Below are 17,183 nucleotides of genomic sequence, written 5' to 3'. Positions count from 1 at the left end.
ATAACATCACCTTGGTGATAACATAAAAGAAGGGTAACATCACCCTACTTTTTGCCTTCCTACACCACTGAAAAGAATATGAATGTTAAAACAGTCACCAAATGTGTGTTTTCTGCCAGATGAAAAACTGCTGCTGATTCTGTAAAGTAAAGGGATTACCACTGTCACCAGCTGGTATGTGGTAATGATCTACTCTCCCTGCAGTAATTTCTCATGGACTTCAGCATATGAAAGCACATAGGATGTAAACATCTCCAGCCCAGCTTGTCAGGCTGGGCTTCTTCAGCTGGTGGTGGGGAGAGGCAATGATTTCTGGGGAGTCAGTTACCTCACCCTGCAGCAGACATCTGAAACAGGTCAGATGAAATGTGCTGATCTCCTCCACTGAGCAGGAGAGCTGAGGCTGACACTCAGTGACAGAGGTTTACCATGCAGACATCTAAAATTAGATGAGAGGTATCCTGCCCCTGCTGTCTGCGAAAGAGATAAATGTCTGTAATTGGCACTCCACAGGCTGATTGGCCACCACAGGATGTGGGAATCACATCAGCCAATTTTTGCCAGCTAAAAGCAAGGATTTTATCTGGAAAGTGTTGCCTACACACCTTCTGCAATCAGTAGAGAAAGACAAGGGGGAAATTCCCTCTGGCTAAACACATACACCAAGTCCCACTTTCAGGGCAATGTCCCCAGGCTGCTATACTCTGGCTGAGTATAGCTGAGATATAGCTCTGTCAGGATCCAAGCATTAGGCAATGCTTCATTCTTGTGTCCCACTACAGATGTTCTTGGAGATCAAACACAAACACCTTGCCTAAACTTTAGATAAATGTACCTGCTGCTTCCTCTTCAAGCAGAAATGGAAGGGAGCCTGCTAAGTTGCTTCGTAACAGAACAGTTCTTTGACAGCACTCACCTGAGAATACAAGAAGCCAGATTTGCTTTTCCCCTGCTCTTTATTGCAGACTGAAATCCACATCTTCCATCACAAAACATCTTGGTGCTCAAACACACTTATTTCACATGCATTTCTGGAAGGCATCTGCATATCAGTGTTCCACTGTGCAGAACTCACTGGCCAGATATAAACAGCAAGTGCAGCTAGAGGAGAAAACTCTAAATTTTAGTTACTGTCCAGAGGTCTGTGTCAGCACTGGACTCTGAGACAGAGCAGTGCGGACAAGTCTCCCAGGTTTTTGTCCAAGGCTCCTGACCACAGCATTACAGAATCATCCTTCTCAACACAGCAGCAGCATATGAATTCCTTATGGTTTAAGACTTCCAAATCAGGAGAGGGCTTTGTACCCGCTCAGCTGAATGAGGGCATTGGATACCAGTTGCCAGCTATAGGCCACATGATCTAACTGCCAGTGTTGGCAGAGGGAAAGTAGACAACCCTACCTCCTCCGCTGGCTCCCTGCTCATTGGTGTGCCCTGCATGTTGGTTCTTTCCAGTTGCTGCTCTTCCTTCCACATGTGTCATGTAGGGAAGCCAACATGTGGCCATAGAGTCACCCTAGTGGCACTTTTGAGGTCCAGCCCTGAGCTGCTCAGGGTGCTGCTTTAGAGCTGTCATGAGAAGGACCACAGCATGCCTCTTGCCTAAGCCGCTGCCCTGTACTGAACATGTGAAAAAACACTTTGACACCTCTTCCGTCATTCCTTCCAAAGGAAACATACAGAAATAGAATGGGAATTGTAACAGCAATGGGTCTAGTCGCCAGAGAAAAAGGGCATGAAGGGAGGGATGTGGGACGAGAATATCCTAATATGATACCTGGCTTTGACAGGATGTGGAGCAGCCCAGAAAGCTGGAGGTGGGATGAGGAATGAAGGAGCCCAGCTCACTCTCTCAGTCAGTCAGGTACTCATTAATGAAGGCTTTGCATGTGCAAGACTCCTTGCTTCCTAAGTATGTATAAGGGAGCTCTTACCTCCTGAGAGAGCTGCAGCAGCACACCACCACCACCAGGATCCAGTCTTGGCAACATGTTGTGGGGTCCTCCTACATGAACATACCTGCACAAGACAAGAACAGGTTAGTCAATATTCCTGGTTCCTGCACTTGCATGCGGGAAATTGTTTACACTAGTGTGCCCCACATCCCTCAAGAACATCCACTGCAATTTGTCCTAAACTCCCTCTCGGCTCCCAGCACATCCTAGCTGGAGCAGCCACTGAAATGTAACAGCAGAAGGGGGAATCATGCTAGCATGAGCTCCTGCTCTGCATTCCCAGTAGAAGGAAGAGGCCCAAGCATCTCTTCTGTCCCACAAATGAGCAGAGCAAGCTGTTAGGCAGGTTGAATGACTGTAAGCAAAACAAGTACTCCCTTAACATGTTCAGCAACTTCAGGAAGAACACATGGAGGATGCACAGGACAACCCTAAACACCTGAAGAAAGGGCAGCAGTTATAAAAAGCTCACCAGAGGAGTCTGGGAAGAATCAATATGCAACTGCCCCATCACAGTGCAGGAGGCCAGGCAGCCCCCAGCACCAACGGGTGACTCTCCTTTTGCAGGCAGAGAAGAGGTGGATACTTCACAAGCACAGCACAACTGCCTAAGCAGCAGAGCCTCCCACTCACTCCTGAGGAGCCTCAGGGTCTTTGCTATGTTCTTGCCAACTTTCGCGGATTCCTGTGTAAGCTCCTGCCCTCTCCTTGACTCCTCAGACCTTCAGGAAAAGACAAGCAGTGCTGTGGGCCAGGCTGTGCAGACACAATATGCCCAAAAGATGGTGATATTGCTCCCCGAGGCACGCTGCAGAGTGGTAGGAGTACCATCACCCATGCTCCTGGGAGAGGTGTTAACCAAGCCTTCAGACACCAAAGTCAAGCCTGATGCGGCACTGTTCAGCAGGCAGCACAGGGCGCAGGGTCTTGTGAAGCAAAGAGCAAAAAAACTCAATTAGAATTTATTTATTATACAAGAAGACAACAGAGGTGACAAAGGAGGGCAAATGTGAAAAGGCAGGTTGGAAGGGCAGGAGCTTATACAGTGGAATATCTACTAAGAAATTAGCTGCCACCAGCATCATAAACCCCTACCCTACCTCCCCATGTACTAGGTTAAAACCACAAACACCTGCACTGGGGCCTGAAAAGCTGGAGAACATCACAACAAATGTATTCATGGCACAACTCTATTAGCAGAAGAGTTAGAAAGACACTCAGTAATTTCTAGGTGTTAACAAACATTTAAGACTCCCACATTGGTATTTTCATCTTCCTGGAAGGAAGCACACACAGTCCAGTTTTGGAGCTCAAGATGAGCAACCAATTGCTCAGCATACCTGTAGAGGGGATCAGCAAACTCCTCCAAATGCCCAGGCAGTTCTTCAGCACATCTCTGGATGGAGACCACTGCTGCAAGATTAAGCTGGTACAACAGAAAAGCTAGAAGTTGCCTGCAGCAGGTCTATGTTGATCTAAATTTCTGAAAGAAGCCCCCCTCTGCAGGCTTTTGGAAGCAGGCGAATGGAAAAACATGAGTGGGTCACAGGGTGTCATGGTATGGCTCCTACTGCTCCTCAGGGGTGTCATGCAGTGGCATACATCACAGGGACAATGACTGCAGAACCAGTCACCATCCCCTTCCAGCTGATGCTTCTCCTCCCACAGCTTTGCTATTCTTCATTCACTCTACTCCATTTGAAGCTCTGGTTGGAAAATTGCTCTTCCTCAGCCTCCAGTTTCTGCTTATTTGCCAGCCAAAGGCAGGGCAAGTGAGGCAGGTCAGTGGTCAAGTCCAACTGCTATGTCAGGAGTAGCAGTTCTGACCCGAGGGCTTGGTGTGGTGGAAGCATGACTAAAAACGTCACTTTGTGGAAGGTGAGGATGGGAGGCAGAAATCTGGGAAGTGGTAACTGCACTTTAATAGGGCTTATGCACCTGGACAGTACAGAAAACGTGAAGCTCATTGTGAATGCCTGTGCTCTTAGCACTTCAGCTGTTTGAAGCAGCAGGAGAAACACATTAGATATAAATACCAAAAGACAGTGTGAACACCCAAGCAGAGATGACACAGAAAGACATTTAACCACCTAAAATACAGAGTAGGCATTGAAGGGGATCAGATGACTCCCCCCAGCCTCCAAATGTCTCAGAACATCAGTCTGAAGCAAGAGACTTCCCAAGTTTGACCCTGTGGGAAAAACCTAACACCTACTCTCCCTCTGGTGCAAGACAGCAGAGAAGGAAGGGAAGACATTGAGCACTGACCCTTCTTTTCTGCTCACAGACACAAGAAAGCCAAGATGTAGCTGAAACAACAGATGCTTTGCAGAGGCTCGTGTCTCTTGGTTTTAAGACACCTGGGAAAGTTGGGGGAGCAAGTCCTTTGGAATCATAAAGCAATGTCCAAATTCCACATGTGAGATAGGAGACCAGGCTGCATGATAAAGTGCTCACCATGGCTCCTTACTGCATATATTCACTTAAAATACAGTAAGTGTTCCCAAGCTGATGCGCCGAGACTGTTTTCAGGAACACCAAGAGCATAAACACAAAACTGTCCATAACCAAAACACCTTCAGTCATTCTTTCTGCAAAACCTTGAACACAGGTAAAGGTGGGCTGTGCAATGTTTGGTTAAACACTCCTGTGCTCTGCCGCAGTGGGAGCAGTGCTGTACGCAGCAATCACTTTTAACAGGAAATCATTGCTGCTTGCAAGGTGCACACTTTGCTACTGGAAATGTATCCTCTCTCAAGGACTCTAAATTCTGGTTGTAAAGATGTCTTATATAAAGATATTGGTAATGGCATGTTCTGAGCCTATTGGCACTCACCTCTCAAGGGTAAGGGGGGTCATATTCTACATCCAAATCCTGTTTCCAGGTAACTAATGGCTGGGAAGCAAAGTCCTCCCTTGCCCTAAGTAGTCTCTGGTGTATTTTTCCTCTCTAACAGATTACCCTTTTAATTCACAGACAGTTTCTGCCTTATTCTTTTAACAGGCCCCACACATTTCTGTCCAAAACACACCCTCACTGCTGGCTCAGCTCTGTCACTGTGGGGTGGTTGAAGGCATTTCATGGAACAAGCAGAGCCATGATTATAGGTCTTTATTCTCATATTAATAAAAAGTGCAAAAGCAGATGCCAATCTGGCACCATGATTTCTGGAGCCTCCTGCTCCTAAACATAGGAAAGGGCTCCATTTTGACCATGTGGCTGTCCCATATTCACAGTACTAAAGGACTGTCATCTCCAGACTAGCGGTGCCAACAATTCTCCCAGCTTGCTGGCTTCACAGCATCAGCACCACAGACATGACACAACCACTGACCTGCACACAGCACCAGGCTGATTGGTGGTGGACTCCCTGTGTTCCCATGGCATGGATAACAAGTCCAGGTTTAAATTACATAGCAGGAAAGGGGTTAAAGTTTAAATAACTGTTTTGTATATGAATTAATGTATGTAGCTTTGAGCCAAGATATCTACCATTAATTTTTCCACCTATTTCAGGAGCAGTAAGATACACAAAGTAAAGTTTATTTTGGTACTTGGTATACTTCACTCTCATTAAAAATAAATTAATCAGCAAATTCCTACACAGCTCAGCCTTCTTTTATGTAAATACAACCCAGCTGTAATGAATTACAAGGTGTTATTATCTCACACACACTGTATAATACTTCACACATAAGAAGTTTCTCTGCTTAGCTCAGCTTTCAACAAAAGCATCTTAAATAAACTGCAAGCAAGTTGTTTGGTCTGTAATGTTTTCACAGAGAAGGGATACACCTCACACAGAGAGGGTTTCTTTACATGACTCATTTTATAACAAGTTAAACTGAGGAAGTTCGCCTTGGAAAAAAAAAAAGAAGGGAACAAAATGCCTTTTTTATACAGAGAAGGCTCCCTAAGAGAAGATTTAAAGAAACAAAAAAATGTGAGCCAGTGTTTGGGAGCCTATATTCTGCATCCCACTGCTTTCTGCATAGAAAAGGGATGTCAAATATTCCCCAAAACACACAATATGAAGCAAGCAGCTTCAGAAGGAAGAACAGTTACAGCCAGGCACAGTCATGCTTTCACCACATTACAGAATCACAAACTAAGGATTAATTTCACAAATTGAGGATTATCACCTTGGTCTTTTGTTTAATGGTTTTATTAGGGATAAGTCCTGATATTATAAGGCTTATCAGAAGTGCACACAGAAAACACACACACATCAGTTTTACCCAGACTCACGTTTATTATTGACTAGGGGTTTAGAGAGGAGAGAAATGAAAACTTTCGTCCCTGATCTGGAAGTAGCCTGGTGAACCATCCACCTACTCAGCACACCTCAGCCCATGCCCATTTCATCATTGGAGCTCGTGCTCCTATAATTACTACGTTGGCATAAGCTGCCTGCACAGCCAGATCAACTGGGGTCTTGCTGCAACTCTCTGGATCAGACTTGGGATGCAGGATTGGATAGTCCTGTCCCCTTGAGAACCATGGACAAAACCAGGCATGTTCTTTTCCTAAAGAAATTCGTAGACCACAATTTTAAAAAGAATATGGAAATATCAGCAAGGCAGACTGAAATACCAATTACTCTAAGGAGCTTTTAGTGACAGCTCAGCCCTGGTTTGGATTTTATTCTCATTAAGATGGCTGGAGTCACAGAGGATTACTGGGACTGTGCATTATCCTTTGCATCCTCCTATCTTTGTGCAACACAGCAGAGTTCCTAAAAAAGGTTTTCACAGAAAACCATTCAGAATCTTTTAAAGCAACTCTTAACTCCACTAAAGCAAAAATGGAACACTTCATCTTGATATCAGGCTTTTAAAATACATTAACATCTAATATGCAAAGCTCAGACTTGCATTCACAACCATTCAGTGAGCAGAGGAACACTATTGTGCCTCTAAGTAGCAGCTTCCAAACATGGCAAAGGACAGAACTGTCTTCTTAAAGAAGACAGAAATGTCTTCTTAAGATAATTCTAAGTCATGGTAAAATACCTGGTTTCCTAAAGACAGAAGGCAGGTCTTTCAGTCTCTCAGCAAGGACCACTCAGTGCCATAAAACGGACAGAGGTTCTCAAACGAACTAGCATTTATTTGCAGGTGAACAGTCAGAAAAGCATGGCTGTCCAGTCTGGTACTGAGGCACCACGGGTAGGATATCTAATTAAATACTGCCTTTCCAACAGCAGATTTTCCTTCTGACTCCACAGCCTCAGCCCAGTCCCATTTCAAGCATGCTTCCCAAGCTGATCTGACAATCTGATAGCGATGTCAGGCACTCAGAGTCCTTCATCATTGTAAACAGGGGAAAGCGGCTTGAGGATGCTGCGGGCATTGCTCTCCACAAGCGGCCGCCAGCTCACCTCACCCGTCAGCAGCAGGTCCTCCCCGCTCAGCGCATCCAGGTGCTGCATCTGCAAGGACAAGGAGTTAGTGCAAGGTGCCCCATCACCCCTTAAGTGCTACACATATAGGCTGGTTTCCAGAAATGAAGCGCAAAAAGGAGATTTTAACATTCTTTGTCATTTGTGTGAGACCTGAAAAGATAATTTAACATATTTCAGTCTTAAGAGTCAGGGAAAGGCTGAGATAAGTATCTGCAGATCCACTGGAGTTAACTGCATAAGGTCTTCTACTAATACCTTACCTAATGCTTCCTCTGAAAGTTTGGCAACAGGACAAAGAGAAGCCACACAAAGCTAACATGAGTCATTTTATCTCCCCAGCACTTAATTCAGGTGACACACTGATAGCACCATCATCTACCTGGAGTGCTCTTATTGAAGTGGTTTCACACAGACTGAGGCTCTGCACGATAGAAAAAAAGAAGCCTGACCAGCAGGGAACACTTGAGATTTGTAATATGAAAGCCCATGAGGTGGAGGAGATGAACATGGAATGAACGCTCATTCTTGCAATACAAGAAATACTTGGGATCAAACTAAATTTCAAGGTGCAATGTAAGCAAAATAAAGAGACCCCACGTCACACAACACAGGGATAACTTACTGCCACAGGACACTATAAAGGGGGAAAGGAGAGGAAGTCCATCGAGAGATAGTAAAAGACAAAACCACTATCTCTGGCTCAGGAAGTCTGTGAACACTGGTTGCCAGGAGAGCTGACCCTCCAAGTACAGATGCTTGCACTGTTACTATAGTCTTCTCTGGTAACCCCTAATAACCGCTGTTAAAGACAGGTTCAGCAAGAAGCTATGGGAAAGACCTGGCACGCAGTGCTGACTGGGAACTAAAGATAATCTGACAAGGGAGTTTCTCAACAGAGGAAGGAATACACTGATGGTCACAGCGGGTCAGACCAAAGAGCCACCTAAGCACTATATCCTGTTTCTGACAGTCATCAACAGCAGATTCCCCAGTTAAGGTCAATGCATGCATACAATGTTATTCTCCTTGTTTATTTTTCCTTCCTTTCAAAATCTGTTAGTTCAGGAATTTTGAGCCTGAAGTGGTTGTTGTGGATTTAATAGCCGTGTACAGGTTTATCTTCCATAGCCAGTGGCTCTGGAACCCACGTGCCACTGTCACATTCCAAATAACCCACGGCAACGTTACGTCTCTACATTCCTGTATCAGTAAACAACCTTTCCTTGCTCACCTTTCATATGCCTTCAAGATTTCCCAAAGCTGGCTCATATTCTTCCTCAGCTGTTTTTCAGGCAGGGAATCCTATTCACTGCTAATGGAGAAGCTGTTTCATGTCCTCCTTACTGCTCTTCTCTGAGCCTTCCTCATTTTGGTTTTTATGGTCAGAAGCCAATCCATACACATTATTCAAGATTACAAGGGTACTATCTGATCATTTAAGAAGTGGCACGAAAACACTATTTTACTCCCTATTCCTTTCTCAGTAATTCTGAGCATTCGTTTCACTTCTTTTTTTAAACACTACAGAGGGCTGAGCTGACATTTTGATAATTGCAATCTCAAGGACTCATTCCTGTGTGGTAACAGACAGTTCACAGCTCATCAATATATATGTAAAACTGGCAATGTTTTTCTCAAGTGCACCACTTTAGAGTTGTCTATAGGAATGACCTGTATTAACAAGAAGCAGTGCTGATTCTTCCCCAGTGTGCCACATCCACTTACATGATCACTGTTTCCTACTGAACTGCTGACAGCTTCTGTCCTATTCTTTGTTTGCCTGTACAGAAATGCAAGAAATTCCCCATTTGGCAGCAAACTGTCCCAAAGTACATAATTTTATATGTTTGCTCCCTGCCAATCTTCACTTTTAAACTTTCCTTCACCTCACTGATGTTAATGCTTAAGGTTGCTGATGCTTATGTTGTCTGCCCCTCCTGAGGTTCCAAAAGCATCCCTTACAAAGTTCAACCCTTTACTGCCCCTACCATTTTCTCAGACACACACTGAAATATTTTCTCTTCAAATCTCTATTTGAATATAGCATTGGAAACATTAAAGAGAATGTTCATGTGGAGGTTCTGGTCTTCATTTCCTTGTCCAACGGCCTACACTCTTCCTCCAGAACCTCTCTCAGCCCTTTTCTGTCTTTGGTACCTACTTGGTAGCCACTCCTACCACATTTCCTAGAAACCTGGTTCACAAACCTCCCAAGGGCTGAGAGGTCAAACACTACTTGGTAGAGCTTCTTCCAGGTAATAACTGAAACATAATAACTCTGGAAAACAAAACCTCTTTTACTTATTTCCCACAAATATCGTCAGAAGACTTTCAAACTCTGCATGCCATTTCATTACAAAGAGGATCCCAACTCTGCAACATCAATTATAACTCTACAAGCTGCAGCCCATTTCTGACATATTTTGTCAAACCCTCCACAGCACAAGTCCAGAAAATTAGAAGCAAGATTGCTTTTAATATTCCCTGTATTTCTCTGCAGCTGTTTTTCATCAAAATGCAATAAGTATCAACCTGGTTTTGTATTTTTACTTTTTTTCTCCTTAAAAATAATCACTGAATATAAAGATTAGTTATGAGAACTGAGCTACATAGTATGCAAGCAATAAAAATAAGTAGTTAATATTCTAACCAGGAGAATGTAGAGAAGTTGCACTGCGAACTGCAGCGTACCTGTTTGCGCACGTACTCTACAAGCAACTCCAGATGCCGAGGGTCCTCACAGTTCTTGTTAAAGAGGTTTCTCCAAAGAGCTGCTGCCAGAACATGATCATCAGACAAGATTCCCTAAAGAAAACACGAAGGGAGATTAAAAACTGCAAGTGAAGAGGGTCTGAACACAAGACAACCCCATTACTCTACTTGGCAACTGACAATACTAGCTGTCCCAAAGCCCACAGCTGCTATGGGCTGTACATATGAAAAGGCATCAACATCACTCGTTCCCAGAATGGAAGAACAATCCCAGCCTTAAATTAATTTACAGAGCAGCCTGTAACAGATATTCTGGAAAGTTAATTTGGAAAACAAACTGGGTCAGGGTACTCCTAGTGTATTTTTCTATTGTACATTTCTATGTTATGAAATCTTAACCTTAAGAATTTTGGGCTTACAGAGCAGACAACACCACCTCACAGAACTGGGTGAAGCTCATGGCACTTGGAAAAGAAAAACTGAAGGATGCAGAAACATACTCAGGACTTAGCTATTTTGCCTTGCTTTTCTATTTTGCATTCTACATGAGAAAGAGAGAAACCCTCCAGGTCAAGAACTACCTAGACTTTTCCAGTTAAATCTAGTATTAAATTTGGCTTATACAAGAATCACATCCATGAGCTCTTTTTGTCTAAATTCCCTCACACTTTTATTGTCTTTTTAGGTTACGTGGTGTTATCACCATAGTCTCATCTATCCAGTCTTCTGCTGACACATTTGCCAAAGCAAGAGAGGATTTTAAGCATTCAGTTAAAAATAGAAAGTGTCAACATTTGTCTTTAATTAGGTATTTTTTATTCAAAAAGTGTCAACAAAAAGAGAAAAGAAAAGATGACAGTCACAGGCAGACAAATCTTGGCTATGCTTAAAACTAAAGACTTGCATCCATTACACTATCCACAACTCTACAAAGTTTACATTTATAAGATATTAATAATGCAAGCAATAAAAATAATTTCACATGTGAATAAGACCATCTGAAGAGCAACGCTCACAAGAGAAAAAAGTAACTACTAGAAGAGATGATGTATTATCTTCTTGAAAGCCCTGCAGACACTTGTCACAATTGTGCTTTTGCCCCCCCATATTTTGAGATGCTTCCTAAAAATACCCTCTCTTAGAGAGTCCCTGTAAATACTCTCTTTGCTTTGAAAGCATAGCTGAGAACAACAGGATTCAGAGGGAGGAAATGATCTACTGATGGTCAAGCAGTGACAGTGAAGCAGTATAAAGAACATCCTTCTTTCCATGTCCCACAATTTAATTTGTCATGTGCTTGCTTTCTTCTTAAAAGCACTTTAATTCAAGGTGTAAGATGATCACAGTAACTATGAAGTCTGCTTCCATAACATAACATTTCTCCAAAGATATGTATGGCAAATGTTTTGCCCATCTGAGTATTCAGTAATTCAGTATTTCATCTGAGTATTGCCCATCTAATTCAATTGTGAATTAGATGGTCTACATGTTCTTGCACATTCTCTGAAAACATCTTACCTCATCATATCCAAACAGAGCTGCATAGAAATTTTCTACCATACTTCTCATATCTTGCTTTAGAACAACAGAGTTAATCTGAAAAAAAAAAAAAAAACCCAGAAAACCATCTATATAGGCTCTAAAGAGGAGGTGATGACAAAATAGTATCAGTTTCATTCTGAGCAGTCAAGAAACACTGCCTTGGCCCACATAGGTTAGGATTTGGCTGTAACGAACAATGTTAGTGCAGTCAAACATTTTAGAACAAGACACAATACAACTCTGTTAGTTCTGTACTTCATGAAAGTCAGCGTTACCCTGGATGTACGAATGGCAGAAAACCCCTCAGCCAACAGCACTGACATGTAACTACATGAGCAGAGAAAAACTGCAGCTGGGGAAGGAGCAAAGGCAAGGCTGTCCTTTCAGTGGCAGCACAGGCTAAGATAATGAAGACTCCTCTGTACTTCAACTATTAAGCAGGTCTTGCAGACTTTGATTCATTCTTAGAAACTCAGAGGTGTTTCAACTTTTGCTCTAAAGCATGGACTCCAGAGCTGGATGTGCTATCACAGAGAAAGTCCTGTAACACTGAGGGTGAAGGCACCACCCTACCACCACACTCCTTCCTCACTTGTCAATACTGATTTCCTCATTCAGGAATGACATGAATTCTGTTTCTCCAGCATTTCAATAGAAGCTCAGACATACTAGTTTTTACCATGACTAAATTTCTTTCAGAGTGTGTGATGATCCAGGTACTTCTGCTTATGCTGTAAGCGTGACTCAGTCAAGCTCCACACTGACTTTTAACTCAATTTAACAGCTGCTTAAATATTTGTTGGTTTGGCCTAAGCCACCCATTAGCTTGTAGAACTGACCCCCTGGGAGCTTAAGCCAGAACCAAAAGAGATCAACAGCTAGGTCCAGAGTGATGGCTGAAATACCTCACATGCATCTCCCTCATATGTACTATTTAGTCCTTTTGCCTGTACTTTTTAATTTGATCCACAAAATGATTTAATAAACAGCTCCTCTCGTGAGGGCTTCGATAGGTAAAGCTGCTTCTTTGTATTGACTCTTGGGAGAGATCCAAAAGACACTTAGCATTTTTTTTCTACAGATCTTGCATACAGGTTAGATATTAGGAAGCTCACCCTGTGAGCATGGTGAAATACCGGCATGGGTTGCCCAGAGAAGCTGTGGCTGCCCTATCTGTGGCAGTGTTCAAGGCCAGGTTGGACAGGGCTTGAAGCAATCTGCTTTAGTGGAAGGTGTCCCTGCCCGTGGCACAGGGTTGGAACTGGATGAGCTTTAAGGTCCCTTCAAACCGAAACCACTCCGTGATTCTATGCTCTTCAAAAGGCAAGCGTAATAATCTCCATACCTGCACACCACTCACGTATGAGACTGCATCTTGGAGACAGGTTTTACAAAAAAGAAAACTGCAAACAGGAATACACAGTATGACATCAGTTCTATACGGAATAATCCTTGCTGTCTTTGGTGCACAGCTTGTCACACTTACAACAGCGTGAACCACATGTCCTAAACAGCTTCTTAGTATCTTTGACAGTACTCACCTTAGTAATTATGCAACAGCTTTTCTATCAAAATGTGTTAGTTTTTGCCACTCTAGCAAATCTCCCGTTCAAACAGTCTTCCATTAAACCACTGCCTTTTTTCATCTGTTGATTTTTATAGAAATGCATATAGTGCAAACACAAGGAAAATTCCTTTTATGTCAGTTACTCATATTTTTCCATTAATATAAACTATTAAAATTCATGCAGCTATTTTACAGGCTCTCAAGATTTGGAGACTCGTTATTACGGCCTGCTGAAAAAAAAGAACTAACCATAAGAAATCAGAGGGTTAAATGATGACTGCAACTTCTGTAATGACTTAATTAAATTTTTATGGAGTACATAAACTATGATGTCATTTCTACCCAACCATGCTCAAACTTTCTCTGCATGTCAGAGATCGTGGTTTTTCTCAATAGAACGTACTTCTAAATAAGCTGCACTTCTACAGCTCTAATAAGGGGGAGCAGGTCTCATGTAACACACTCAATAAATTATCCTTCCATTTTAAACAAACAAATTCCATGAGTTATTATATATTTGCCACGCACTTTTTATGACATAATAAAAATGTTACCTCAAGGATTACTTAACACATACTACAAATGTTACAGCAGGCAACTGCAAGGGGCAAAGAAAACAAATAGTCCCATTACAGAGACAAGTCCTGGACTATACATCCCCAGGGAAGCAGCTTTCTGTACTAAAAGCTAAGAGCAGCTTTAAGTTAGCAAGAAATAGACTGATGAAGGAGATAACCAAGTTAAACAAACATGGCAATAAATACATCTTAAAAGACAACTAGTTTAAAATAGAAAATATGACTTTGGGGATGGAGCACTATCTTAGGCAATAAAATTACATTTAAAGGAATATTGCAATATCTGAAGAATACAACCAGCAGTGGTTAAATACAAACATTGTAGGGAAAAAATCTTTATAAAACAGGGCAAATGAGTAAAGCTAAATCAGCATTTATTGCAAATGATTCCTGTCTTTAAGCTTGTTCATGTTTTTACCACTGGCAAGGGTCAGGATCTGGTTGGTTCTGACTCTGCTGACTCTTCCACCATTTCTTATTAAGAAAAAAACCTGCTAGACAATTCCAAGTAAGTAACTGCTAACATCACCACAATTAGTAACATCTGGAGCTCTTGTAGGGACTAAGCCCCTTTGCCTTCTTTGGAACAACCCATTGTAGAGCTGTCACCAGAATAAATGTATATACCACCTCCTAAATTGACACACAGAACTATCTTGGCTCAAAACAATGAATACATTTTTGGTACATCTCACATTTATAAGACCTTTTAAAAAAAGGAATGGACAGCTAACCTAGCTTCCTTCTACATGTCACAACTTTTCAGTGAAAGACTCCCATGATGCCCCATCCTCCTACAAGACAACTACAGCACATGACTACTGCACTTGCATTATAATGCCAAACTAAGAAACCTCGTCTTCAGCCTCAATGAGTTCAATACACATCATTTGACAGCCAACTGGTGAGAATTCTGCTATATCAGACAATTCACAATATCAAGTCTCAGTTAAGGGTTTGATTCTAACAAAATCATAAAATCACAGAGTGGTTTGGGTTGGAAGAGACCTTAAAGCTCATCCAGTTCCAAACCCTTGCCACTAGAGCAGGTTGCTCCAAGCCCTGTCCAACCTGGCCTTGAACACTGTCAGAGACTGGGCAGCCACAGCTTGTCAAGGCACCCTGTGCCAGCAAATCAGCACCCTCACAGGGAAAAACTTCTGCTTAAGAGCTCATCTCAGTCTCCCCTCTGGCAGGTTAAAGCCATTCCCCTTGGCCTGTCCCTACAGGCCCTTGTCCAAAGCCCCTCTCCAGGGATGGGGTATTCTAGGAATTTCTAGAAAAGTAAGAGCACACTGCTGAAAAATATGTTGGAAAAAATATTGGAAAATATCTATCGGCACAGCCTTTAAACTGAAAGCTGCTATAGGATTAATCCATATTAATGCCTCTTGTTACATCAAGAGCATTCTTTCATAACGAATCTCCTCCTTATCCCCATGTCCTGTGCTTTGGCTTATACTGCAGAGAAGTCTCAGCATGCACACACTGGGAAACATTGCCCTAATGCATTCTACCTCCAAAGAGGCATCCAGCCCATGGGATCAGCTTAGAACCAGCACAGAGTAAAAGATCACCCCTGTGGAGCAGGGACATTGGATCATCAACTGCTTCACTCAACAAATGTGTTCCCAACAGACCACACTAAATGCTAATGTAGACATAGCTGTGATGTCCACGGGCTACACTATTTGAAAGCACTTTAACAGGAGTTTCTTTCTGTTACAGCTTTTGCCAACATGTGTTGCACCCTTAAGCTACTTTAACACATTAATCCATCCATAGACTATAAAGGCAGAAGGGCCACTTCTAACTGTACCTTGTACAAGCACTAGTCATTGAATTTCATGCAGCAATTCCTCTCTTTAGGCCATAAGTTATGGTTGAACTAGATATTTTTATGAAGAAATTTCAACCAGAAGAAATGATTAGATCATAGAACCTGACCTCTGCATATCACAGACCATTACATTTCACTGAGTTCCCTCTGTACTACGCTCAGTAAATTGTGTTTGGCTAAAGCATATCACCCTCACAGTTGAACATGTGTCTCTCATTTTGGATTTGAGTTTTCTGGCTTAAGTTTCCACCCCCTCAGTCTTGTTATACCATTCCTGCAAGAATAAAAAACCTCTTTTGTACAATGTATTTGCTCCTGTACCTATACACAGCAGATGTGTCAGCACAGTCATCTTTGCACATTAAGATTAGAGTCTTTAAGGTTATGCTTGCATTAGGCGCACTGATACTACATCATCAGTGCACCCCTGGAGTGGTTGAAGTTGTAATAGCAAAGTAGTGTTTTATGCTGACACAGTAAAAATTAATCTATCTCATGTGCAAAACAAGTTACACAGGTAGAAGTACACTTGTTATGACTGAGTCTACTCTGGGGACTTCTATTAGCCATGCTGACATAACCATCAATGGCTCCTACTGACACTGGTTTTGCTTTCTGGAGCATTCAGTATCAGCAGAACTTCCCAAAGGAGATACAGCACAAATCTTTCATTATAAAAAACATCACTCCTCAAACATTTAGGCTTCTTTAACCACCTTCTCTCAGGCTGCATTTGGAAAGAATGACTTATAAAATATAGTTTGTGTTAGTTATAAATAATATATAACCACATGTGGCTATATATGGGCTTTTAAAGGGTTTGCTGCCTCTTAATAAATGCACATGACGTTAAATGGGAAAACCTGCATAGAGCCCTTTTATTTCCTCCAATAACATAATTATTACTGTAGCTAGGATCAAAAAGATTAAATTAATAAAACAGATTAAAAATATCTCTATAGCAAAGTGCCAAAAACGGAGTTCCTTCAGGCAACCTCAGAGTTGGGGAACAACAAAGATACTGCAGAGATTATTTTTCCAACCTTCATTTTTGAGTCTTATTAATCACTCTGTTCCTTTGTCTGCAAACTGGCTACAGTGGTGAGTCCCCATATACCTTAGAATACTAACTTTTCTGATAAATTAACTAATTTTCTAATTCAAAGTAATTTTGTAATGCCTCTCAATAGAGAATTAAATTCAGAGAATTGGCTTTAAAGTCTTCTTCAGTGTTCAGTGACAACCTGCTTCAACAGAGTATTAACCCAGACAAAAGCTACATGTTAGACTGCATCGGAACCAGTTCCTGCTACAATCTTCAATCCATAAAAGGAACATGAAATTTTAGCAAGCTCTGTTGCCTTCATAACAACTGCATAATCATCAATAACACTCCTTAGAGCATGTTTATTTGAAGCAAAGAAAAGCAAGTTATACAACATTAGCTACATATTCCAGCAAAACCAGATGGTCACCCTTAGCTGGCTAGTATCAAGGAAATGAGACAGGTTTCTATCTTGTAGTCTGTTAATTTGGAAACTCTGTGTCGTGGTTTACTATGGTAGCAGGTAAGAGATTCAGAAT

The 17,183-nt window shown here is 42.1% G+C and overlaps 1 protein-coding gene across 5 annotated transcripts in view; it reads right to left on the bottom strand.

Moving 5' to 3' along the window:
* Positions 1–7,040: 7,040 nt before the first annotated feature.
* Positions 7,041–17,183, bottom strand: part of LOC136020619 (ubiquinol-cytochrome-c reductase complex assembly factor 1) — a 39,477-nt gene continuing 29,334 nt past the window's right edge. For all 5 annotated transcript variants that reach the window (XM_065691877.1, XM_065691878.1, XM_065691879.1 and 2 more), the window contains 3 exons: positions 11,591–11,668; positions 10,052–10,165; positions 7,041–7,387 (listed from right to left, as the gene is read on the bottom strand). In XM_065691877.1, coding sequence (XP_065547949.1) covers positions 7,253–7,387; positions 10,052–10,165; positions 11,591–11,668 — 327 coding nt within the window. In that variant the 3' untranslated portion in view covers positions 7,041–7,252. The remainder of the gene's footprint in view (positions 7,388–10,051; positions 10,166–11,590; positions 11,669–17,183) is intronic.

Source organism: Lathamus discolor, chromosome 11 (assembly GCF_037157495.1).
Source record: "Lathamus discolor isolate bLatDis1 chromosome 11, bLatDis1.hap1, whole genome shotgun sequence".
Classification (NCBI taxonomy): domain Eukaryota; kingdom Metazoa; phylum Chordata; class Aves; order Psittaciformes; family Psittacidae; genus Lathamus; species Lathamus discolor.
The sequence above is the reverse complement of the archived record's forward strand: the minus strand, read 5'-3'. Positions and strand labels throughout refer to the sequence as shown.